General features: G+C 37.1%; 7 protein-coding genes across 7 annotated transcripts; all 7 read left to right on the top strand.

Moving 5' to 3' along the window:
* Window positions 1–200: 200 nt before the first annotated feature.
* Window positions 201–1,033, top strand: LOC125217033 (copper transporter 5.1-like). The gene has a single exon (XM_048118857.1). The coding sequence runs from the start codon at window positions 365–367 to the stop codon at window positions 791–793; it is 429 nt and encodes a 142-aa protein (XP_047974814.1). The 5' UTR covers window positions 201–364; the 3' UTR covers window positions 794–1,033.
* Window positions 1,034–2,646: 1,613 nt separating this feature from the next.
* LOC125212726 (2-hydroxymuconate semialdehyde hydrolase-like) lies at window positions 2,647–4,249 on the top strand. Its single transcript, XM_048112965.1, has 5 exons — window positions 2,647–3,107; window positions 3,218–3,488; window positions 3,645–3,740; window positions 3,824–3,891; window positions 3,990–4,249. The coding sequence occupies exons 1-5, from the start codon at window positions 2,758–2,760 to the stop codon at window positions 4,105–4,107; spliced, it is 903 nt and encodes a 300-aa protein (XP_047968922.1). The 5' UTR covers window positions 2,647–2,757; the 3' UTR covers window positions 4,108–4,249.
* Window positions 4,250–4,665: 416 nt separating this feature from the next.
* Window positions 4,666–6,167, top strand: LOC125210912. Its single transcript, XM_048110546.1, is given in 6 exon segments — window positions 4,666–4,906; window positions 4,909–5,020; window positions 5,115–5,385; window positions 5,613–5,708; window positions 5,819–5,886; window positions 5,997–6,167. Coding segments are annotated over 6 exon segments (903 nt in total). The 3' UTR covers window positions 6,112–6,167.
* Window positions 6,168–8,703: 2,536 nt separating this feature from the next.
* Window positions 8,704–12,173, top strand: LOC125216474 (guanine nucleotide-binding protein alpha-1 subunit). Its single transcript, XM_048118188.1, has 13 exons — window positions 8,704–9,142; window positions 9,260–9,332; window positions 9,428–9,465; window positions 9,563–9,652; window positions 9,806–9,883; window positions 10,003–10,110; window positions 10,223–10,324; window positions 10,550–10,605; window positions 10,965–11,099; window positions 11,252–11,345; window positions 11,435–11,494; window positions 11,564–11,643; window positions 11,714–12,173. The coding sequence occupies exons 1-13, from the start codon at window positions 9,050–9,052 to the stop codon at window positions 11,889–11,891; spliced, it is 1,185 nt and encodes a 394-aa protein (XP_047974145.1). The 5' UTR covers window positions 8,704–9,049; the 3' UTR covers window positions 11,892–12,173.
* A 1,634-nt stretch (window positions 12,174–13,807) lies between these two features.
* On the top strand, window positions 13,808–17,072 carry LOC125212287 (fatty-acid-binding protein 2-like). The gene is made up of 10 exons (XM_048112407.1): window positions 13,808–13,997; window positions 14,629–15,093; window positions 15,195–15,405; window positions 15,519–15,594; window positions 15,675–15,777; window positions 15,938–16,006; window positions 16,123–16,159; window positions 16,241–16,367; window positions 16,455–16,499; window positions 16,611–17,072. The coding sequence occupies exons 2-10, from the start codon at window positions 14,693–14,695 to the stop codon at window positions 16,706–16,708; spliced, it is 1,167 nt and encodes a 388-aa protein (XP_047968364.1). The 5' UTR covers window positions 13,808–13,997; window positions 14,629–14,692; the 3' UTR covers window positions 16,709–17,072.
* Window positions 17,073–19,214: 2,142 nt separating this feature from the next.
* On the top strand, window positions 19,215–20,522 carry LOC125214738 (beta-D-glucosyl crocetin beta-1,6-glucosyltransferase-like). Its single transcript, XM_048115871.1, has one exon. The coding sequence runs from the start codon at window positions 19,218–19,220 to the stop codon at window positions 20,520–20,522; it is 1,305 nt and encodes a 434-aa protein (XP_047971828.1). The 5' UTR covers window positions 19,215–19,217.
* Window positions 20,523–21,503: 981 nt separating this feature from the next.
* Window positions 21,504–24,791, top strand: LOC125209170 (endoglucanase 16). Its single transcript, XM_048108780.1, has 7 exons — window positions 21,504–21,729; window positions 21,950–22,363; window positions 22,477–22,554; window positions 22,629–22,778; window positions 23,617–23,725; window positions 23,797–23,960; window positions 24,227–24,791. The coding sequence occupies exons 1-7, from the start codon at window positions 21,523–21,525 to the stop codon at window positions 24,557–24,559; spliced, it is 1,455 nt and encodes a 484-aa protein (XP_047964737.1). The 5' UTR covers window positions 21,504–21,522; the 3' UTR covers window positions 24,560–24,791.
* Window positions 24,792–25,646: the final 855 nt, after the last annotated feature.

The following is a 25,646-nucleotide window of genomic DNA, read 5'->3' on the forward strand; positions in this document are numbered from 1 at the left end:
AAATATAAAAAATTCTAAAAATGACTCTTAAACTGAAACAAACTTTTATGGTAAAAAGTGACTCTTAATCTGAGACCGTAAACCCTAAGGGAGTACTGTCCAATTGATAAAAAGTAGTACAGTAGTACAATACAATATAAAACCCAAAAAACAAATAAATAAAAACAAAAATAAATATCTGAAAACCCAATCATCGTTTCCATAGAATCCAACGCTACCTAGAAAAAAGGAATAAAATAATTCCAATCCATTTTTCCAAACAAAAAAAACCAACCCAATCCCCACCAACTACACGAAATCAAACTCTGCAAATTCCCCCAAAAAACAACAAAAAACCCCCCAAATTCCTCCTCCATCTGCAACGATGATGCACATGACCTTCTACTGGGGCCGAAGCGTCACCATCCTCTTCGATTCCTGGCAGACCAATTCCTGGCCGGGCTACTTCCTCTCTCTCCTCGCCCTCTTCCTCTTCGCCGCCTTCTACCAGTACATGGAGGAGCGCCGCCTCCGATTGAAGCTCCTCTCCGCCGCCAAGCCCCCTCCTTCCTCCGCCGCCGAGGCTCCTCTCCTCAGCAAGCTCGGCGGCCGCCGCTGGGGGCCCTACCAGGTCGCCGGAGCGGTCCTGTTCGGGGTCAATTCGGCGATCGGGTACTGCCTGATGCTGGCGGTGATGTCGTTCAACGCCGGCGTGCTCGTCGCGGTGGTGGTCGGGCTCGCCGCCGGATACCTGGCGTTCCGCGGCGGCGATGAGGAAGTGGTGGTGGTCGACAACCCCTGCGCCTGCGCTTGATCTGGATTTGGTGGTGTTGGAATCGATTGAGATCGGATCGGCTCTGATTGATTTGGTCTTTTTTTGGATTTCGTTTGTATTTGGCGATTTGGGGATTAGGGTTTCGAGATTGTATCCTTTAATTTATCACGTGTTTCTTAATTTGAAGAAATCTGAATTTAGTTTGGATCTGTGTAATCATGGAGTAATTTGTATGGGGAAATTGTGTATGATTTTTATGCATAACTTATGATACCATTATATTGTTGGAGAAAATGAATTTTAAATATGTGCTTCACACTATATTATTTTCGGGTAAATTGTGCAATTGTTCAAGATTAACTTGTCTATTGTTCAAAAATCAATTGATCCCAAACTATTCGAGATTGATCCTGTGAGGTGAATGAATACTGCGTCGCAATTTCTTAGCCTTAGCTATCCGAGTTAAGTATTAGTCTCTATCGCTCTGATCAAAATTAAATCAATCTAAAATTATTTGAGATCAATCTAGTGAAGGAATGACGTTATCGATTGTCCTCTATGGATTAAGCAATATGCTCTATCTATCCATCTTCTTAATATGGACTATGGAGTACATGGAATTCAATCTTATTTGATATGTACATCAGTCTTATTTCTAAATTATAATAAAAGTATTTAAGTAAACTCAAATTATCAACTTCTATAAAAGAAAAATCAGTGTCAATTTTACGATCTCTGAAATTTCAACGTCGCTCTCTAGATTTCAGGGCCTAAAAGATAGATGTATGATATTTTCTAATACAAAGTCAATAGTTATTTAAGTAAATATTTTTATTACTTAATACATTTTTTTACTATTAATTACTAAATGGTACTCTATATTTCGCTCGGCAGGAGTTTCATTTTACTATTTTGGTCAGTCCACAATAGAGTTGGCGAATTTGAAAACTCAGAGTTCAACAGAAAAAAGCAACTCCTACAACGGTGGGAGGAGCCTCTTCACGGTGGCGCTGCTGTTCGAGCTTTAGAGCATAGCAGGGAGGCCTCACGTTGAGCATAGGTTAGTTTGATTAGCCACAAGTAGTAGCATATGCATTTATTTGTGTTGTGAAAAAATGATGGTGGGAGTTGTGGTTGTATTAAAAAAGTGGACGTCTTATGAGGCATAGATTTACTAAAGTAAAATAATAAAAAAGTTGCATTAGCAATTTATACCAATAAAATATAGTGAAGCTAGTTGAATTGAGACGAATCAATATGCCTCGACAGCTCATATTCTCATTTCCTTTTCAGTGATGTTTCTTTTTAGCATTCTAATATACGATCACATAATTACCTTTCTAAATAATTTATTTAGACAACCAACCCACTTGAATCCATATTAACCTACCCCCTTTTTTTCCAATCAATTCTAATTTTATGCCAACTAAATCCATGTTATTGCATTCAAGTCCACACACAAATATCATAGTACACCATTTCGTCTTGTAATTGCAAAGCTAGAGATTTTGGAGTAGTAAATAATTGCTTTGAAAAATTAAATAGAATTGTGTATTATAATTGTTATTTGGTTGGATACATAAAACCCAATATTTATAATTTCGTGAAGAATTAATCTCGAATAATCCCGAACTAATTCAATTTCTAAAAAAATTTAATCTTTTGCAACGGACAACCCTTTCTAAAATTAACGGTGTGCAAAAATAATTTTTTTGAAATGGTAGAAATTAGGATATATAGTATCTGGACTTTAGGCCAATAATTAAATTGACCACACACACATTAAGCAATTTGCAATAAATTATGCAGCTGTGACCTATTTATGGTTGGAAAGGAAAGTGGTTAAAATATTAATGTCTGTCAATTTATGGAACTCACTCTCTTTTTCTCGTGACATTGAATTCTATAACTACTAGAAAAATTTCAACGACACAGCAATTATTATTTGCTTACAAAAATTCCTCAGCTCAAATCCCATTTTTCTTCAATTTTTCCGGCATCAAATGGTGGTCTCTTGTTTCAGCGTCATCTCCCTCGTCGGCGGCTTCCTCCGCCGCTCCATCACGGCGGCGGGCCTTTCCTCTCAGACGGCCGACATCGACGGCGACACCGCCATCCACTACTGGGGCCCGCCCGCCCCCACCGCCAAGCCGAAGCTCGTCCTGGTCCACGGCTTCGGCCCGGCTAGCATCTGGCAGTGGCGGCACCAGGCCGGCTTCTTCGCCAAAGAATACGACGTCTACATCCCCGACCTCGTATTCTTTGGCGAATCCTACACGCGGTCTCCCGCCCGCTCCGAGGTTTTCCAGGCCACCTGTCTTGCCAGACTGATGGAAAACCTCGGAATCACCAGGTCAAAAAAGTCAATTTTTTTAGTAAAAAGTCAATAATAATTAAATAATCTAGTACATGCTACATTTGATTATTTTGATGATATATTATTAAGTGTTGTGGATTTTATAGGTACTCGGTTGTGGGGACCAGCTACGGCGGGTTCGTGGCGTACCGGATGGCCGAGATGTGGCCGGAGAGGGTGGAGAAGGTCGTGATCGCGAGCTCCGCTGTGAACATGAGGCGGAGCGACAATGTGCGGCTGTTGAAGCAAGCCGGCGTGGACAAAATCGAGGATTTGTTGCTTCCGGTCACAGCCGGTCAGCTGCGGTCGTCGATCCGATTCGTCGTCTCCCGGGCCCCGCCCTACATGCCCGACTTCGTCCTCAATGATTATATTGATGTAAGTTGACCTTTTAGTACGACATCTTATATTGCATTTCGATGTTTTGTGTCATATGTTTATTCAATTTTAAGGGAAATTGAATAAAATTAGCCATAGTAATTTGTCATCATTTAATTTTCTACTATAACATTAATTTATAATCTATGTTTTCAGAAATTGTATTCTGAAAACAGAAGAGAGAAGCTGGAGCTTTTGAAAGAGTTGAATATTGGTAAAAATGAGACTGTAACCTTATCTCCCCTGTCACAGGTTAGTATATTCTAATATACAAATTATTGAAATGGATTTACATATATTCAAATAAATTGTTTTTTTAAATATCGAAAATTCAGGAAGTATTGATTGTGTGGGGAGAAAATGACCAGATATTTCAGCTGGAGAGAGGAGAGGAACTCAAGAAGTATGTATTCATTCAATAATATTCATTGTCACATTTATTTAATGTTCACATGAAATATTTAAGGCCATATTTTTATAATGTGATTATTAATATTGCAGGTTGCTAGGAGAGAAGGCCAGATTACAAGTCATAAAAAAGGGATCACACATTCCTCAACTGGAACACCCAACCCAATTCAACAATATTCTCAAGAATTTCTTACATGGGTTGTCATAGATCTCCCTAAAGTTATAGTAATTGTGTTATTAGTTTGAGAATGAACTAAATATAAAAGATTATTGTGGTTTTCCATATTGGATGAGATTGAGCCTTATAAAGGTTGTTTATTTGAATAAATAAAGTTATCAGTTCAATCATAGTTCATACATTTGATAATTTCATAGTACTGATAAAACTCAAAAGTAATTCTTTGATTATTAAACCCAAATAGTTGACATATTTATCATTTCCTCCAATTAAATAAGTATACTGTATGCATACTGCTACAATACTACCACAAGTTGCAAGGAGAGACAATATTAAATAATTCCACCGGCATAAATACACCTTATTTGTATACTATAATTTTAACAATATTTAATGAAATTTGTAAAAACCAACTTGCTACATTGCTTTCTAGAATCATACGTCAGTTTATAAAAAATCTTAATGTTTCAAACTAAATTGTTTGACTACAACATAATTAATGTACATAATTTAGTACTCCTAGTACTAAAATTCCTCCGCAGTTCAAATCATATTTTTTTTCAATTTTACACAACCAAATCATCGATAATGATCACCTCCTGTTTCAGTGTCATATCTATCGCCGGCTTTTTCCTCCGCCGCTCCATCACGGCGGCGGGCCTCTCCTCCCAGACGGCAGACATCGACGGCGACACCACCATCCACTATTGGGGCCCACCCGCCCCCACCGCCAAGCCGAAGCTCGTCCTCATCCACGGCTTCGGGACGAGCTTCGGCCCGGCGAGCATCTGGCAGTGGCGACAACAAGCCGCTTTCTTCGCTAAATAAATACGACGTCTGACCTCGTATTCTTCAGCGAATCCTACACCCAGTCCCCCATTCGCTCCGAGGTTTTCCAGGCCACCTGTTTGGCCAGTTTGATGGAAAATCTCGGAGTCATGAGGTAAAAAAAGTCAAAATAAAAGTCAATTTTTTTAAATAATAATAAAATAATTTCGTAGACGATAAGACTAATTATGATGGATTATAATTTATAGGTACTCGGTTGTGGGGGTCAGCTACGGCGGATTCGTGGCGTACTGGATGGCGGAGATGTGGCCGGAGAGGGTGGAGAAGGTCGTGATCGCTTGCTCGGCTGTGAACATGCGGCCGAGCGACAATGACCGGCTACTTAAGCAATCGGGTGTGGACGAAATCGAGGATCTGTTCCTCCCCGTCACGGCCAGTCAGCTAAGGTCGTCCCTCCGATTCGTGGTCTCCCGGCCTTCGCCTTACATGCCCGACTTCGTGCTCAATGATTATATTGATGTAAGTCGATCTTTTAGTGTGACATCTTATATACTATATTGCATTTTGATGTATCGGGTCATATTCTTTTCGAAATCTAATATCCAAATTAAAAAAATTAAAATGGAATGTCACAAAATAAAAGAAGTGTAATGAATTTATGATTATAAGGATTAAGTCTTGAAATGAAATTTGTAACTAACATTAGCCAAAGAGTTTTTAACATTAATTTACTATCGGTATTTCAGAAATTTTATTCTAAAAATAGGAAAGAGAAGCTGGAGCTTTTGAAAGAGTTTAATAATGGAAAAAATGAGACTGTAACCTTATCTCCCCTTTCACAGGTATGTGACAAATTATTGAATTGGACTTACATATGTTCAATTCATTTTGTCAACTAATTTCTTGAACGATGTGTATTTTAAAAAAATTACTCCTATTATTGAAAATTCAGGATGTATTGATTGTGTGGGGAGAAAATGACCAGATTTTTTTGCTGGAGAGAGGAGAGGAACTCAAGAGGTATTATGTATTCATTCAATATTTCATTGTTACATTTATTTTATTTCCACACGAAATAATTAATGCCATGTTTCTTTAAAATGTGATTATTAATACATAGATTATTGCAGGTTGCTTGGACAGAAGGCCAAATTACAAGTCATAAAAAAAGGATCACATATTCTTCAACTAGAACAACCAAGCCAATTCAACAATATTGTCAATAATTTCTTACTTGGGTTGTAATAGATTTGACATCAAGGTAGTTGTTTATGCGTAAAGTATGATTAAATTTCTCTAGTTATAAAATATAAATATGGTGTTCGACTTGATGGATTGGATAAGATTGAGTCTTCTTATAACATTGTTTATTTCGATAAATAAAATTCAATACTTAATCTCAGGATAATATTATGTACGATTAGTCTTAGCTTTTTCACGTGACAATATTAATCTCGAATAATCTCATGTAAATTCAATTTACGGCAATCTCGGGATGACAAAGTCTACCCGTATTGCAATTGACCAAAATGAGAGCTTAACCTTCTCACCCCTTTCACAAGTAGTAGTACTCTATAAATACTTTTCTGATTTTCTCATACTATATTTTTGTTTATTATTTTTGAAGAATTAGTCGTTCAGGTACTACATATACTACTATAGTCATAATTATAGTGCCACTTGATAGTCCATATTACATAATGATAACTACGTTTCTTGTTACCAAAATTAAATAACCATTATAGTAACAAAAGTCTTATTTGGACTACTTCGTCAAGATTTTAGAATTAGCTAGTACTAATTAGGAAGTAACTTTGACATCCCATCACATTAAAATGCAGCAAAATATTTCTGATTGAATTGCTTCAAATTTACATTGATCCAAATATTTCCTTATTTTGTCATTTTTTCATCTTCACCAACTTCTTGAATTGATATGTAAGTTTGTTCGGAAATTCAAGAAGTGTTGATTATGTGGGGTGAGAAAATGACTAGATATTTCTAAGGTAGGAAGCAAATGAAGTATGTATTCACTCAAAAGAATTGGTTCGCATCTTTACATATAGGGACTATGAGAGAGACGAGTAATGAGAGAGAAGGAATTAGAGAATGTGCAAGGGAAGCTAATCGACGTTGAAACAATTGGCAACATCGGGCAAGTAGCAGTGTCGTTGGCAATATAAGTTGTGTGAGACAGAGATAAATGAGAGATATGCAGTAATAAATAAAGTGAGATAGAACGACACAAGATAAAACAACTACTATGGTTATGAAGACGCCACAAGTAGAGGTGCCCACGGTATTAGAAATTGCCGAACCGGAACCGAACCGCGAGGGTGTTTCGCGGTTCCGACTTGGTTTTACGGTTTTCTGGCAATTTTTCGTGGTTCCGGTTTGGAACCGGCGGTCCCGGCACGGTTTCGGTTCGAATTTTTTTGAACCTGAACCGAATCACGGTTCAAAAATCGACGATTTCGGTTCGTGTAAATTCTCACGGTTTCGGTTCAAAATCGTAACCGATGGTTACGGTTACGGTTCCGGTTTTAACCGCCGGTTCAGTAAACCTTGGGCAGGTCTAGCCACAAGTGTATTGCCAAATGAATATGCAAAATACAAACTTAGAGATTTGAACCGACTCTAACTCAAAGAGAGAGATTTATCTCAAGTAGAAACTTAGAGACTCGAACCAATTCTAATTTGCAACTACTCCCTCCGTTCCATAGTAATGAAGACGTTTCGTTTCGGCACGAAGATTAAGAAAAATTGTGTTAGGCGAGTTAAGTGAATGGAGAATAAAGTGAAAAATGAAAAAGGTAGAGAGATGAAGAGAGAAAAAAGTAAGAGAGATTAAAGTAGGTGTGAAAAAATGTGTTGACTCTATTACTATGGAACTTACCAAAATGGCAAAATGACTCTATTATTATGGAACGGAGGGAGTAAAATATTCCTTACCTCACCTATCAATAATCGTATGCATAAAGTTATTGCATTTACAATAATATTAAGTGCAATTACAAAAATAGTAATTAAATGAAACTGATCGTTAATGATCCAAGGCAAAGTTTTTTTTGTTAATTTGGTGGTGAAAATGAAGGTCGTTGCGTGACTAAAATAAAAATAGACGTTACTTCATCAAATTCGTTTTAGATTGCTTTCAATTCAAGCATTCTTAACTTTTGCAACAAAATGCTAACAAAATAAAGTTTCCGTGACATAACATTTGCATCCGTAACCGTTTGAGTGCGACACAATTCATAGAATTTAATTTAAATTTCATCACATCATGGTATAGGTTTCTTACTATTCCTTCATTGTAAATTAAATATAGCACCATGCTATTTTCAATGTTACATTATGTAACAATGCAATTCCTATACGCTACATACCTATGTATTTTTATATTGATGAGTCATTCAAAGAAAATTTTTATCGTTCAACAATTAAAATCCTAAAATATGATCAATTTTTGTTAATTGTACAACTTTAAAAAATAGTTAATCATACACAATTTTAATAATTTTTCATTTATTCCATAACTAAAAGATAGACTAACAAGACAAAGAAAAATTGCTAAAGATATGCTACCCTGGATTTGTTGTCCGAAAATCGATCGATCTTGATGATTTTTTTGATAGTATTCTTTTTCCTGATCCAAATCATATCCCGACCTAGGCTAACTCGATGGTTGCGTTACGAATTACGATAGACCAAAACCGAGACATTTGGTTAACCGATTTTATCACTAGACCAAAACACGCACGACTCGAATATCTTAATCGGTCAAAAAGTTGATTGATGTTTGACTGGTCAAAAAGCTTAAAACCGCCGGATCTATCAGATGGATTGAACCCATCACCAAACCCTCCTTCCCCTCTCCGCCCCTCTTTCCACGGCCGATCGCCGCCGCGGCCACCTCCATTTCCGCCGTGCCGCTGCTACAAGCTCTGGTATCCGCTCTATCCTCCGCCAGATCCGCGTCGCCGTTCGACAGCTTCACCATTTGAGCTAGGAGCTGAATCAAACACTGAAATCCACTCGCCGACGCATCTCGAGCTGCAGCTGAGCTGGTATTCAATTTCCACCGCCGACGTCATTCCAATCGGTGCAATTGGCGAGGAATGGAGCTGCGTGGAGGTTTGGACGGTGGAATTGGTGACTGAGCTGGTTGACGGATTGAGGTCATATGGTGTTTGTGTTGTGTGCGTTAATAGATAGTATGGGGTCACTCTGCAGTAGACATCGGCACAGTCCAGCTGATCCTGAGGAAAATGAGCAGGTTAATGGCTTTTATAACTTTCAAATTTGTTGAATTACAGTGCGATTTGATGGAATTTGTTTATTTGTGGATTGTTTGTATTTTGGTGTTGATGTTTTATGCCGCTTGGATTGTCAGGCTGCAGAAATTGAAAGGCGAATTGAGCAAGAAACAAAGGCTGAGAAGCATATTCAGAAGCTTCTGTTACTTGGTATCGGTGCATGGATAGCTCTAATTTTGGTTTTGAATGTTCGATTTTTTAATCTGCTTTCTGCATTTATTGACATTTACTGATTTTTCCTAAAGGCGCTGGAGATTCTGGAAAGTCCACTATTTTCAAGCAGGTATGATGATCGTTTCTATATCAAGGTCAGATTTAATGCATAATGTCTGTTTTATATGTAGCTCATTCATAAAGGTAATTGTCCAAATGCATTGCAGATAAAACTTCTGTTTCAGAGCGGGTTCGATGAGGCTGAGCTGAAAGGCTACACTCCAGTCATCCATGCCAATGTTTATCACACAATAAAAGTACGAATATATGAATGGTGTGTTGGTTGTTACCCTTTGGTCCATATTGAAGTTGATTGATAGGATGTGTAAATTTCCGAAATAACTTTGTTGCATCGTATGTGTTGAAGTTGCACGAGAAAATCATGCTTAGTTTTGTATTGTTTCTGGCAGATATTATATGATGGTTCGAAGGAATTATCTCAAAGCTCAGAAGATTCCTCAAAGTTCATCGTATCTGATGAAAATAAGGTCTGCTTGTTTGTTTCATGACAACCCTGGTTTATAGTACTTGATTTTCATTGTCTTGGATTAGAAACCAGATAAAGATTGAACCGCTCTGAAGATGTTCGTTGCAAATTTTCTTTCAGGAAATTGGAGAGAAATTTTCAGAAATTGGTGGTAGGTTGAATTATCCACCTCTAACCAAGGAGATCGCACATGAAATTGGAACTCTGTGGAGAGATAGTGCCATACAGGTTGGTCGTGCTTGCTGTATATGGTTTGAAGTAGTCGTCAACTGAATATGTGCCTGGTTTTCATTTTATCCTTTTAGATTTACTGATTCATGTGTACTACCCTCGTTGACAGGAAACATACGTCTATGGTAATGAACTTCAACTTCCAGATTGTGCTCAATTTTTTATGGAAAATTTACAAAGACTGTCTGATGCAGACTATATTCCTACTAAGGTATCCATGAACATTAGGCTGGCATACGTATTATTCCCATCTCTCCCTTATATAACTATGTGATTAGGTTGTCTGATCTACTGGAAATCATCTCACCATTCTTTTCGAAGTGTGCTAAAACTTTTCCTAGTAAATATTAGAACTCCCTATGTACTTTATGTTCAATTTTTTTTTTCCAATTATGTATTTTAAAAAAAATATGTTTTTATGTATGTCATGATGTAGGAAGATGTTCTTTATGCCAGGGTTCGGACAACCGGTGTTGTAGAAATCCAGTTCAGGTGATTTCTGCCATCCTTCTGTCCATGTACAGAAATTTATATTTTAGTAATATGTTTGTTCCTTCATGCTTTATTATCACCAACTTAACACTGTCATCTTTTTCCTGGTTGAAAAAATGACATCCGCCACAAGCCACAACCACACAATTTGTTTCGGAAGATTCAATTTAGAGGCACATCTAATCTTATCAACTAACTAAGCTATGTCATTTTTCTGGAAATACTTTGAAGCTTTTCATTTTTTCCCTAGTTAGAAATCCTGAAAATAATTTCTTAATCCCATATGGTACTACTTAAAAGAGAGAAAAAGGAACAAAGCAAATTGTCTTACTTCTCTCTAACAATTGATATGTTTGCAGCCCAGTTGGAGAAAACAAGAAAAGTGGAGAAGTATATCGTCTCTTTGATGTGGGAGGCCAGAAAAATGAAAGAAGAAAATGGATTCATTTATTTGAGGGCGTCTCAGCTGTGATATTCTGTGCTGCTATAAGCGAGTATGACTATATCACTCTCTTTACCAAGAAAACTATTCTCTCTCACTACTCGCTTTATTGCCATTTTGGTATCACATGATTTCATCAGGACACATTTCTTCCATTGCCTTTAAATTCATCTCTGGTGTTATGTTAACTCTGTAGTTTTACAGGTACGATCAAACTCTCTTCGAGGATGATAACAAAAACCGAATGATGGAGACAAAAGAACTATTTGAGTGGATCCTGAAGCAACCGTGCTTTGAGGTTGGATCTGATGTTACAAGACTGCCCGTTTTTGTTATGTCCATGAAGCGTCAGATGGTCACTTACTAATATTTGCCACTTCCATGCAGAAAACTTCATTTCTGCTATTTCTCAACAAATTTGATTTATTTGAAAAGAAGGTCCTCAAAGTAAGTACGCAAGGTCTTATGCATCGGACGACTTCCATGAGATTTGTGTCGTAATGTGCTTTTACGCAGGTTCCATTGAATTCTTGCGAGTGGTTCAAGGATTACCAGCCAGTTTCAACTGGGAAACAAGAAATCGAGCATGCATATGAGTAAGCACTCTCATGCCTTCTTTGTTTTGTTTTCTCCCTAATTTTCCCTAACAAAGTTGTTCTTATGCAGGTTTGTGAAGAAAAAATTCGAGGAGCTGTATTTCCAAAGCACGTCACCTGATCGTGTTGACCGGGTCTTCAAGATCTATAGAACAACCGCCTTAGACCAGAAGCTTGTAAAAAAGACCTTCAAGCTGGTAGACGAGACCTTGAGAAGGCGAAATCTATTCGAAGCAGGACTCTTGTGATGCAAGCTAAACTTCACAAAATCGACGAATCAATGGCTTAAGGAGTTTCCAGGTCACATAATTCGAATCTTTCGAATGTGGTTATATTATCTGTGATTTAGTTCATTTCATTTCCTCGCTTAAAGACCATCCCATTTTTATTTTATTACTATATTTTTTTTCACTACAACGATTGACAAAGCACCATTTGTATGTTCTTTGTTATTCATCATCTGTAAATGAGGTGATCTGGCTGTAAATCACATTGATTTTGCACTTTATGATATGTATATTTCTTTGATATTACAGTGTTTTGTTTGTGGTGCAATTTACTGATAAATAAGAGGACTACTATTGATTTGAAATATTTTTTTTACACATCAATTATTTGCTACTCGAACATAAAGGCGAGAAGCAACATGTGGTGATGTATAAATTAGGTATAGCGTCACGTTTGAATCTTATCTACACCCCAATTTGGTTGTTTTCCTAAACATGTAAAAACTAAAAACATGCATAAGAGACAAAAGGTCAAATTGCCGGGAAAATCATAAGATTTGATCAAATTCTAGTAAGTCTGAGAACTCTTAAAACTAGTTAGAAAAACAATGAAGTTTGGATTTATTCGCAATTATCCCATGACAAAATATTTGGTCGCTAATCACTGATTTATTCATTTTTTTTTTCAACCAAACAACGTTTTCTCTATGAATAGATAATACTATTGTTTAACTAATCAATATACGATTTTCCGTCTTTTTATACTATTGTTTAGCAAAAATATTTTATGTGGAATAATTGTGAACAAATTCGAAGTTCATGATTTTTCCGACAATTATTGTCGAAGTCGAGTTTGTAGCAATCCTCGTGTCTTAATTAGTTGGCGTTGGCGTGGGTTAATGAATGAATTCTCCCGCGTATAAAGAGCAGACAAATCAACATAGTTAGGAATTTTGTTAATGGACGCCAAGTTGGAAATTTGGACGGTTTTCACCTAAAATTTTAGCGTGTTCTATTTATTAATTTGTTCATGTACTATATCACATGAGATAGCTGGCAATTAAAAGGTGCTCAAACATTTAGGTGTTAATCGTCCAAATCATTAATATCATTAATTAAGGAGTACATTTATGGGCTAATTATGATTTAATATATACTCCCTCCGTCCCAGATAATTAGTCCCAGTATTCCATTTTGGTCCATCCCACTTCACTTTTATCATTTTTGGTAGTTGACCCCATATTCCACTAACTCATTCCTACTCACATTTTATTATAAAACTAATACTTTAAAAGTAGGACCCACATCCCACCAACTTTTTCAACTCACTTTCCATTAGATTTCTTAAAACCCGTGTCCGGTCAAAGTGAGACGAATTATCCGGGACGGAGGGAGTATTTCATTAACCGCAATTAGCTAGTGTCCAAATGGAACAAACATTGGAATGAGCCACAATCAAACATAACTAAATAAATATCCACGCCGAATGCTAATTTCAAATTCAAACCTCATAATTAATTTTCAAAGTTGCATTCTTTCAATTTGCCCAATAAATAACAAAGTTTATATGAATGAAAATAGGAAACGAGGAATCTAAATAAGAATAAAAGAATCCAAGTGACGATGAAAGTGACGTGGAGGTGGCAAAGGGGGAAACAAGAATGAATGTGAACGATAAGATCGGCCGGAAACAGAGAGCCCAGAAAAGTACACGATTAAGACACAAGCCCCCCTATTTTTGGAGTTGTACGACCAAAATAATTTCAGTAATAATTAATTAATTTGAAAGAAGAAAAATTATACAAAAGCAAAGAGGTCAGAGATTTCTTCCTCTTTTGCCTTTTCTAACTTTTTAAAAATTCATTCTTCCTTTGTTGGCCTGCGTCACTGTCGAACTTCAATGCAATTAGTAAAAAAAATCAAATCTTTTTATTGAATAGAAATCTGGGTCAGACCCATTTTTGCCGAAAGGGGTATTTCAAAAGGAGAAGACACCATTAAGTCTAGACTTCCCTCTGTTCCTTGGCGAGATCAACAAGAGCCCTCATCGAGTTGTCAAGCTCATTGCTTATAAAAAAGTGTTCTTGATCTTCCCTTTTTTAACTTACTTTTTAGGCCACTTTCCAGGTTTCATAATCTTTCTTCTTTTTTGATTGATTTGTTCAATGTGGTTTTGGTATTTTGGTGATGATGTGTTGTTGATGCTGTTTATTGTTCTTCCTGATTCATGGTTGTGATTCTGATTGAGTTTTGATGGATGATTGTATTTGAAGAGTTACATGTCAAAACAGCTCAATTTCTAAGCTATCATGTTTGATTTTTTGTTGCATGATTAGGTGTTTATTGGATTTTTCTTGTTCAATATTTTACCTCATTGATGTTACAATCTTGGAAATTCTTGAAGATTGCTCTTTGCCTCTTTAGAATTTTTTGCCAATTTAATAGGAAAGCAGTTAATACTATATGCTGACCTTTTCTGGTTCATGTTTGATTGCTTTGTATATTTTTCATAGTATTTTGAATTTTCTTGCATTTCACTATTTCACCTTATTGATGTCATAATCTTGGAAATTCTTAAAGATTACTCTTTGCCCTCTTTAGATTTTTGCTAACTTATTTGGGAAAAAGCAGTTAACTTCTTGAAGATTACTCTTTGCCTTCTTCAAACATTGGCTTTTTTCTTGCAATTGAGACTGCAAACTTGTCATTGAGCTTTGAAATTACTCTGATTTGCTGATTGTTGGTATCACTTATGCAGGTTTTGCTGTCACTTTTAGGCCAAGAGCTTGCAGTTGGTAATCGATACATTTGTCGTTCGATAAATGGGAACTAATTGGTTGTTTTTCGCTGAACAAGATGGGAATTTAGGTGGAATTTTCCCTATCGATCCCATTCTGCCTCATACCTTGGGTGCTCATTGGATCTCTCACATTGCGTCGCTGGTTGACAACTCGAGGCATCTTTTGGCGCCCGGGAACGTGGCCCTCCAAGAAGCTTTCAGCTGTATGTCGAAATTCGCTGGGGCTCTAGTGATATGGTGCGCCCGTGGCCCCAATGTCAACGTGAAAAGCAAGTTTAAATATAGCAGGATATCTGCAATCCCGGTAGCGGTTAATAAGATATCGAGCTTTGCTTTGAAGCAACTGTCGAAAGAGGCTCAATGGCTTCAAACGTTTCCTATGCTTTCGTTGGGGGCTGCATTGTTGCCACCATTGGCTAATGTGTAAGCTCGACTTCCGCGTCTAGACAGCGAATGACTTGCTGAGTTTTAAACGCTTTTTCAATGTTCAAGAAACCGTAAAGTTCTCTGTTTTTTCCTTGTAGCTCGACAAATGTCTTTGCTATTCCGTTGGAGACTGGCTCTACGGAGCAGAAACATTGTGAGATTGAAAGTCGAGGATGTGGGCCCTGCAGTGATCTTTATTTGCAGAGTCTGGCTTGGGCTAAGACGACCGAGGCCAGAACTGGTGTGGAGTTTCCATCCATGCTGGACAATAGTATATCGGGGGAAAGTAATTCCGGTTTCACACCTGAGGTAGAAAGAAGCCTAATAGCCTTTTACTTTTACTAAAAATTCCCTGAATGCTGTAGACTGAAAAGTAATGAAATTGTTCATTAACTTTTTCTCGGGTTACTTCCAAATATCAGATCCTCGTAGGAACTGGATCGAGAACTATGACTATTATACGAATCAAATCTCTCAAAGTCTATGCATTTGGTTTCTGTAAGTCATAAGCCAAAAACCGTTTGTTCCGTTGAAGTTAATTAAGTTGATTTATCTAATACAGTATGTTTCTTCGACAGATGTTCATCCATTTGACGTTTGTGAGAAATTGGGTCCGAAGTATGCTTGCATCCCGGGGCACGAGTTGAACAAGAGCCAAGATTTTTACCAGGATCTTCTAAGGTTCGTTAGAACCGTTTCTCACATTTTTACCATTAAATACTTGGTTCTTGGCACGTCTCTATGGTATTTTCTCCTAGTTAAGTTGACATCGTTATATGAGTGTAGACGGTTTGCTTCCAATATGTGTCGTTTTTAACATGTTTGATGGATGTTGCTGCAGGTCAGACATCAACATGACAGTTAGGCTTGTGGTTAGTTGCAACGGGATCAAAATCAGCACCGTGAGAGAGTGAGTTAACTGATGTTGTGATACGTGTAACGTAACGAGACACATAAACTAAGACGTTAGTTAGTGAAGAAAATAACTGTTCAATGTTTCTGATTCAATTCCAAATTCTCTTGTAGTGTTTTTGAGAAGTCTCTCCGAGCCAGATTATCACAGGTAAAGGTCTTTTCCAACGTTGCTCGTTCACAATGCTGATTTTCTTACACTTCAATGAACGAGTCTTTTCGGCTTCATTAGGCTAATCCGGAAGCTGATTTTAGCTGCCTACAAGAATTTGGTTCCATATTCACGCAGAATATTCCTCTACGCGTGGGCACAACGATCAATTTCCGGAGAACAGCTGACAGCCACCTCATCACAGAAGGTGACGAGCGCGGACTGTTTCTTGATTCTTCGTTTATTCAATGTGCGAGATTACTAGCTATTGACAACGTGATGTTTCCTTTTGCAGTTGAAGGGAATACCATCGGAGCAGTGCAGAGCAATGATCTTTGCAGTAAGTGTGCTTGTTTTTCTCTTGAACGATAACATCTAACTCGTTGTCTAACACGAACCATCGATGCATGATAAGACGAAGAAGTTTCATTTCGCTTCTCTATGTATCCAGGGGCCTTTTTTGACATGTACATCGGACAAATCCCTGTTTGTGAGCAAACGAAAGAAGAAATCGGGAAAAATGTAGCGAGTCTCATCAGGATGTGCTGAGGTAGCGCAACGAAGCCTAAATACTTGCATCTAGATTCCGAAACAACGTGCTCATTGGAGCTGTCGCTCATTAGTCGTGTGAGCCCTATATATTATACCGGGGCTCTTAGGGGCGAAAAAGATCGAAAATTTCGCCTTTGAATTGATGATTCTTTGTAGCGAAAGCATGGGAGTAACAGTTCTTGCTAACTTCAACTATTTGTAGATTTAATTTCTGATTGTTTCTTTATTGGAAAAGAATGTGTTTGTGATTACTTGTACGTACTAATTAGTGTGACGCACCACATCATCATGTCACGTGGTGTGTCTAGACAATCAAATTTTTACTCGTTATAGTATATAATAGGCTTGATATTGCGGACTCCACTAAGATATTGGACAGAGAGAGTATATAATAGGCTTGAGATTGTATCACATTGGCCTTTGAATCCCTTTTGTTCTTAAAAGTCCATTTGCAACTAATTTGGTCAAAACATCTTTGACTGTTAAAGTTAACGGAAATATAAATTTTGGAACAAAATATATTGTTTGGGACCAAAAGGTAACACACTTTAATGTATAGAACTAAAAAGTTTTTTAGGGCCAATGTAAGAGACTAAATTTTGGACATTAGTCTTTAATTATCCATCTAAGATTAACTTGTGATATTATTTTAGTTGAAGTAGGTGACTATGGCTTATTTCATACTCCACCCGTCCACAAACAATAGATTACTTTTGCCATTTTGGGACGTCCACAAAAAATAGATCACTTTCTTAAAATGAAATGTTTATCTCTCATACTTTTCTCACTTTTTCTTCCATCTCTCCTACTTTACTCACTTTTTCTCTCTATCTCTCTTACTTTATCTACTTTTTCTCCTTCCCTCTCTTACTTTACCAATTCTACATTAAAATCCGTGTCATACACAAAGTGATCTATTTTTTGTGGACGGAGGGAGTATGATTATCCATTTAGAATTAAGTTGTGAGACTTTTTAATTGGATGGGGTAGTTATAATTTATTATCATATGATTATCCGTATAAGATTAATTTGTAATATTCAATCTCATAAACCAAACAAATATTACAATTCATGAGATATAATTTACAAACCGAACGGGCCCGGGCCCGAAATATGATGAAATTAAAAACAAATATTACAATTCATGAGATATAATTTACAAACCGAACGGGCCCGGGCCCGAAATATGATGAAATTAAAAACAAATATTACAATTAAATGATTAAACAAGAAGCAAATACCGATGAGAAAAAAAGTAAATCAAGGCAATCAAAATTCAAGATTCGGAAATCAAGGGAGAAAGTATGCAAAATTTACAGAATATTCTATTAAGAAAAGGAACAAATGGAAAGAAAATATAAGGAAAATAAAATTACGCTATAATATAGAAGAAAGAAATGTATATAAAACGCTTTAAATTGCAGAATCCACGAAGAATTTACTCAAGGCGTGCAGTAAATCTTGTATATACATTAAATTGGAATTTTATATAGATGAAGTGAATATTTAAATTGAATGTAGTGTGATAATCATTTATTTTGGAGTAATATATCCTTCGGAAATAAAAATCCTCCTCCAAAGTTGGTGAGATTTTAGTCTCTAAATAAATCCTCATTTGTCATTTCCTTTATGCATAAATGCATAAATACTTACACACAGACTATGTTTTGAATCATCTTCTGCAACCAACCTAAACCTTAAAAATAAACACTTTTATGACAGACACAGATTTTAATATATAATTGGTAAAGTATGAGAAAAATAAAATAATTAAGGCCACCTTATTAGAGAGAAAAAAGTTACCATAAATAGGTGAGCTATTTTTATGGGACAGAAGAAGTATATAATATGCTTGAGATTGCGGAATCCACTAAGGTTTATATTTATGGGACGGAGAAAGTGTATATGATAGGTTTGAGATTGAAGAGTCAACGAAGATCTATTTCTATAGAACACAGAGAGTATATATTAGGCTTGATATTTAGAATAATTTTTTTTGACACCGAGATTGTAGAATAATTTATTTCTATGGGACGGAGAAAGTATATATCAAGCTTGAGATTGCAAATCCACCGGGTAGTGCAGGCGTGCAACAAATCATGTGTCTAGATATGTTTTAATAATCAATTACATATAAAAATATACTATTAAATGTGCTTGACAATCATTTATTTTTTACGATCCCATGGAATATCCTTTGTCACGAGAGGAAATAAAAATCCCACTCCTTTTTTTCTGAGATTTTATTTTATTTTTTTGTAATAAAAGGTGAAATAAACTTAACGAATATAAGAAATACGTAATCTTTGGGGAGATTCTAGTCTGTAATTAACTCCTCATTTCCATGTTTTGCACCTTGCATGAAAAGCATAAATACATGGACTCACTTACGTTTTGAATCATCTTCTTCAACCTAACCAAACCCTAACATTGAAACTCTCTGTCGTTTTCGAGAATAGAATGAATTCTTCCACCAAAACGAATGCTTTCAGCCCTCGGATTTTGATGTTCCCATGGCTAGGGTATGGCCACATCACACCATACCTTGAGCTTGCCAAAAAACTCACCACTAAAGGCTTCTTCATCTACTTGTGCTCCACTCAAACCACTCTCAATTCCATCCAAAACAAAATCCCTCAAAACTTGTCAAACTCCATTGAATTAGTCCCCCTTGCATTGGAGGTTTCACAAGATGATCTCCCTGAGAAGTACCACACCACCAATGGCCTCCCTCCCCACCTCATGCTCAAGCTCAAGGAGGCCTTTGACAACTCCAAACATAACTTCTCTTCCATTTTGGAGAAGCACAGGCCCGACCTCCTCGTCTTCGACTTCCTCCAGCCGTGGGCCCCACCGCTGGCCGAGGCCTTGGGCATCCCTTCCGTCATATTCATCACCAGCAGCTCTGTCATGACCAGTTTCATGTTCCATCATTTCAACAATCCGGAGGCTGAGTTCCCGTACGGGAACATCAGGTTCCGTGACTACGAGTCTCGTTTCATGGACGAGCTGCTGGCCGACGCCAGGGACGATGAAGAGAGGGAGAAGGGCTCTGCGGGAGTCAGCATGTCTCGCGAGGTCGCCCTCATCAAGGGGTCTGGGGAGATCGAAGGGAGATACATCGAGTATGTGTCTCGTTTGACCGGGAAGAGGTTTGTCCCGGTCGGCCCTCTCGTTCAGGAGCCGGACGAGAAGTCCTCATCATCAGAGTTGTTGTCTTGGTTGGATAAGAAAGAGGCGAGATCGACTGTTTTCGTCTCGTTTGGGAGCGAGTACTTCCTTAGCAAGGAGGACATGGATGGGATTGCTCATGGTTTGCTGCAATCCAAAGCTAACTTCATTTGGGTTGTGAGGTTTCCGGAAACCGAGGTGGTTCTCGAGGAGAAGCTTCCGGAAGGGTTTCTTGACAAGGTTGGGGAAAGGGGGAAGATTGTGCAAGGCTGGGCCCCACAGACAAGGATCCTGGTGCATCCAAATGTGGGAGGCTTTGTGAGCCACTGTGGCTGGAACTCTGTGATGGAGAGCTTCAAGTTTGGGGTTCCTATCGTCGCGGTGCCGATGCATCTGGACCAGCCCATCAACGCTAGGCTGGTCGAAGAGGTTGGTGCGGGTGAGGAGGTGCTGAGGGACAGAGATGGGAGGCTGAATGCTGAGGCAGTTGCTGCGGTGATCAATCGTGTCGTGGTGGAAGATGGTGTGAGGGCGAAGGTGGATGAGGTTAAGAAGATGCTCGCGTTGAAGGGCGATGGGGAGATCGATGAAGTTGCTCGAGAACTCATGAGCATTTGCAGCAAGAGTTTGATCAACTAACATACTTTTATGTTTGAGTTTTTAGTATAGTATGATAGGAGCTTATATTTTTGCTTAATTGTGTTGCTCTGTCTCTTTTTAATGCAGAGTAACACAGACTCTTGTTAGGATGGATTTGTAGGTGTTTTTGCTACTAATATTTGTTAGGCTATTTTGTGTTCTAGTTCTATTGTTGAGTTTAAGTCACTTTTGGGCTTGAACTTTGATTTCTAGTTCTATTGTTGAGTTTAAGTCACTTTTTGGACTTGAACTATATTTGAAACTTTTGATTTTAGTTATATTTTGGTTTTGGTCCTAACTAGCAGTAGTAAAAAATTTACATTTTGATGAGACATATATGAGTTTGTTTTTATATTACTCCTAGTACACATTTATAAGAAACGACCAAAACAATACCACTACAAGTTTTTCTTTTGTAATTTGGTCATATTTTGAGAAGGGAATACTTTATTATACTATAACGATAATATTAAGCAAACACAACATGCATAAATTGAGTAAGTACTATTAATTACTCTAATTATTTTATTTTCAATTTTCTCCAAATTTGGTTAGTTAAGATAATCGAGGACTTTTGAAACTTCGTAATTTTATAATTCAAATTTTGGAAAATGAAACATTTTTCATAATTTTAACCATTTATTAATATATAATCCATGTAACATTAAATATATTACTACACACATCCTAAAAAATGAATAGCCTTCCATGGTAAAAGTAGATAAATAGGTAAGTTGATACTATAGGTAAATAAAATCTTTGCTAATTCTGTCAATAATAAATTATATCTTCCGCAAATAAAAATAGAAGAAAATAGAAAAATAACGATCGCACAAGTCCAAAGATTGTCAACGCCCAACTATATTTTCAACTAAATTTAGAGCTGATTTCCCGCCGTATCACAAACCTCCCAACCTAATTTATATTGCACTTTCATAACTAAATTCATTGAAATTCATTTGTTCAGAATTTTATTATCAAACACATTTTCATAATAGAAATGAAGTTAGTTAGGAGTAGATTCCATGTAATAACATGGCTGGTGGTCTTTGGCTGTCTCTCCGCCGTAAGAGCCGATTTCGACTATCGTAGCGCCCTCACGAAGTCGATCATCTTCTTGGAGGCACAACGGTCCGGGAAGCTCCCCGCGACCAACAGGGTCCCTTGGAGGGGAGACTCCGCCCTCGACGATGGCAAACTCGAAAATGTACATTTTTTTTCTTCAAACATATACAATATATATTAATATTAACATTGTTGTCGTCTTCGTTGTTGTTATTGTTGGCAAATTCAAAAATGTAGTAGATATTTTTTTCAGACCTTTTTATGTGAATAAACTATTAATGTCATTGACATTTATACCCTTCTATGTCAACATAACTATTGACATTACTGTTGTTATTGTTGTTGTTGCTGTTGCACTATAGATTGACCTAGCGGGAGGCTACTATGACGCGGGCGACAACGTCAAGTTCGGCCTCCCGATGGCCTTCACAGTGACAACCCTAGCCTGGGCCGGCATACACTACCGCGCCGAACTCCAGGCGGCCGGGGAGATGGACAATGTCCGGTCGGCCCTCCGATGGGGCACGGACTACCTCCTCAAGGCGAGCGCCGAGAAGAACAAACTCTACGTGGAGGTCGGGGATCCCCACAAGGACCACGCCTGCTGGGCCAACCCCGAGAACATGGACACCCCCCGGACGGTCCTCAAGATCGACCAATCCACCCCGGGCACCGAGATCGCCGCCGAGACCGCCGCCGCCCTAGCCTCCTCCTCCATCGTTTTTCGTGACCTCGACCGCGCCTACGCCGGCGTCCTCCTCACCCGAGCCAAAGCCGTACATATATAAAAACACATTAAATTACATAAAAAAATATAAAAAATAAAAAAAAATCTCCATTTTTCTTTCCTTGTTTATACATTTATACATATACATATTTCTTTTTGTAGCTATATGATTTTGCAAAGACTTATAAAGGAAGCTTCAGTGGAGAGTGCCCCTTCTATTGCTCTCACTCTGGCCCTAATGTAAAGATCCAATCTTTAATTAATTTGTTAATTTTTGTGTTAATTGTTGATTAGTTTAATTGAAAATGGATTAGGATGAGTTGCTGTGGGGAGCAGCATGGCTATACTATGCCACCAAAATGCCTGTTTACCTTGATTATGTAAAAGGAGAAGCCAAGAGCGCCCAAGTCGCTGAATTCAGCTGGGATCTCAAATATGCAGGAGCACAAATCCTTCTCTATCAAGTAATTATGCATTCCTCTTTCATTTCATATCCATTCACCATTCAACCAAACTTTTATGTGAATTCAAGTGTTATATATATATATATATATAGGGTTGCGGTAGTGTGCTAACTTTTAATTCTGTGTATTAAAATTATCAACACAAAGACATAAAAATATCAATACAACATGTAAATTTAAATATCAACACAAAGACATAAATTTATCTAACACAAGAAGATTGATAAATTTATGTCTTTGTGTTGATATTTTTAACATACAAAATTGATACTCCCTCCGTTCCATAGTAATAGAGGCGTTTCGTTTTGAGCACTCATTTTGAAAAAATAATACTCCCTCCGTCCCGGCTAAGATGACACATTGCTTAGCTGACACGGGATTTTAGGAGTTATTGATTAAAATGTTTAATTGGAGAGAGAGAAAGGTGGGTGTAAGTATTAAAGTAGAGAGATAAAGAAAGATGGATGTTTTAATAGGAGTGAGAAAAAGTGGTTGAGTGATTAATTGGAGAGAGAAAGTTACCAAAAAAGGAAATGTGTCATCTTAGTTGGGACAAACTAAAAAGAAAAACGTGTCATCTTAACCGGGACGGAGGGAGTAATAAATAGTTAAAGTGGAGAAAGAGTAAAGTAAGAGAGAGAATATTGTAGATAAGACTCTTCACTATATTATTCTCTCTCTTACTTTACTCTCTCTCTACTTTAACTATTTATTACCATTTTTTCAAAATGAGAGCTCAAAATGAAACGCCTCTATTACTATGGAATGGAGGGAGTATTAGTTATTAGTTATTACTGTAACTTAGTTAGTATTTGATCAAACACCTATGTATATATAGTTCTTAATGGAGGGGGAGAAGGATTTGAAGAAATACAAAGAGGAGGCTGATGGATTTGTGTGCTCAAATATACCTGGAAACTCTAATTACCAAGTTTTCATTACACCAGGTCTTTTTCATCTTTCTACTTTTTTCTTACTCCTGAAACGGCTTCTGGAAGCTTCTATTTGTTGTGTCTAGGTGGAATGATTAATTTGAGAGACGGCGCGAATTCGCAATATGTGACCGGGGTGGCCTTCCTCTTTAGCATCTACAGCGACTATCTCACCAAGAACAAGGATAAGGTCTACTGCAGCAGCACGCAGATCGAGCCGGCCAAACTCGCCGCCTTCGCCAAGCAACAGGTGAGAATACGAACTAGTTGAATGGTCTGGTCAAATTCTGGCTCGTCCTGCGGTTTCAAAAGTTAGTTGGATAAAAATCATAGAGTTTTGGTTGTTTGCCAAATTACTATATAATTTATATGGTAAAGTTGTGTGTCTAATATGACAGCTGATAAATCATAAATGAACATCATTGATAATTTGATTGAAAAATATCAACAATATATCACATGTATGCGACCAAATTTTATAGAACACGTTTATAATTTATAGTAATAAAATTGCAGATGGACTATCTACTTGGCAAGAATCCTGAAAATAGGTCTTACATGGTTGGATTTGGGAAGAATCCACCCACACAAGCTCATCACAGGGGTGCATCCATCCCGAAGCTGCCCAAGGACGAGAAGGTCGTGTGCGGGTCGAGCTTTGGAAAATATTTACACCCGGATAAACCAAACGTTAACGAGCTCACCGGGGCCATTCTTGGTGGGCCCAACAAGAACGACAAATTCGAGGACAAGCGGAATAAATCCTCCTTTACCGAGCCGTGCACCTACATCAACTCATTGGCAGTTGGTGCGTTAGCCAAGCTCGCTAAACCTCATGCCAAAGTTTAAATCATTTGACATAGATGCTAGACACAATAAGTTCTAGGAGTATATTGATTTAGGTGCATTTTTTTTAATTAGAACGTACACATATAACATCTCGATCTAAAAAGTATCGATGAAATTAAAATTTATGTATTATTATAGACTAGATTAGTAATATAATTATGATAGTGGCCCTTCAAATTGTATTTATTGCTACCTTGTGTATTTGTACATTCATGTGTGAAGTGTACCAAAATATTTTTACATGTCCAATTATACAAATTTTTAATTGAATTGAAAGTATCAGATTGTGAAATTGTATTTGTGCAAGTGCAACGCCTTATATGGAAATGTTTACAGATGGTACTACTGTAACGCTTTAATATAGTATTATTATAATGGGAAAAAATGGATTAACTAACAAATAATCTTAAAACCGTTACTTCCTTCCTTCGTCCCTTAATAATTATCCACTTTGATTTCGACACGAATTTTAAGAAATATAAAGAAAAATAAATTTATAAATTAGCAGAATATGAATCCATAATTGAAGTCTTCAATATAATTTGCACATAAATCTCACTAACACACAACACAATGTGCACACACATAAACACAACAATGCATACACAACTCACATTACAACATACTCCATACACTTGCACAAACAATTCAAATATATTAAAACAATATAATATAAATAAATAGAAATCTAAAAAAATGATTACTACAAGTCAATTTAAAAAATTTATTTATGAGATACCAAACAAAAAATTACAATTGAAAAATAGTTTTATAATTAATGACTTAATTTGTTAAAAAAAAAATTGAAATTAAATTTATTAATATAGCATCAAATTCCATTCCATTTGGCCGAAGGCTAAAGAGCCAAAGTTAGGTAGACTAGTCAAATGGTCGGTGCAATTTATTGCTTTTTTCTAATTATCCAAATCAAATGCATTATTAGATTAGTGTATTTATTAATAATTACGTTATTGGTGTTTTAGTGAATACTATAGCATTTAATGCATTTTACCCATGTGAGGCAATGTGGATAGCCTTGGATAGTGTACTTATCCACTTTAAAATACAACATCCAAATTTCATTATC

Source organism: Salvia hispanica, chromosome 3, assembly GCF_023119035.1.
Source record: "Salvia hispanica cultivar TCC Black 2014 chromosome 3, UniMelb_Shisp_WGS_1.0, whole genome shotgun sequence".
Classification (NCBI taxonomy): Eukaryota; Viridiplantae; Streptophyta; class Magnoliopsida; order Lamiales; family Lamiaceae; genus Salvia; species Salvia hispanica.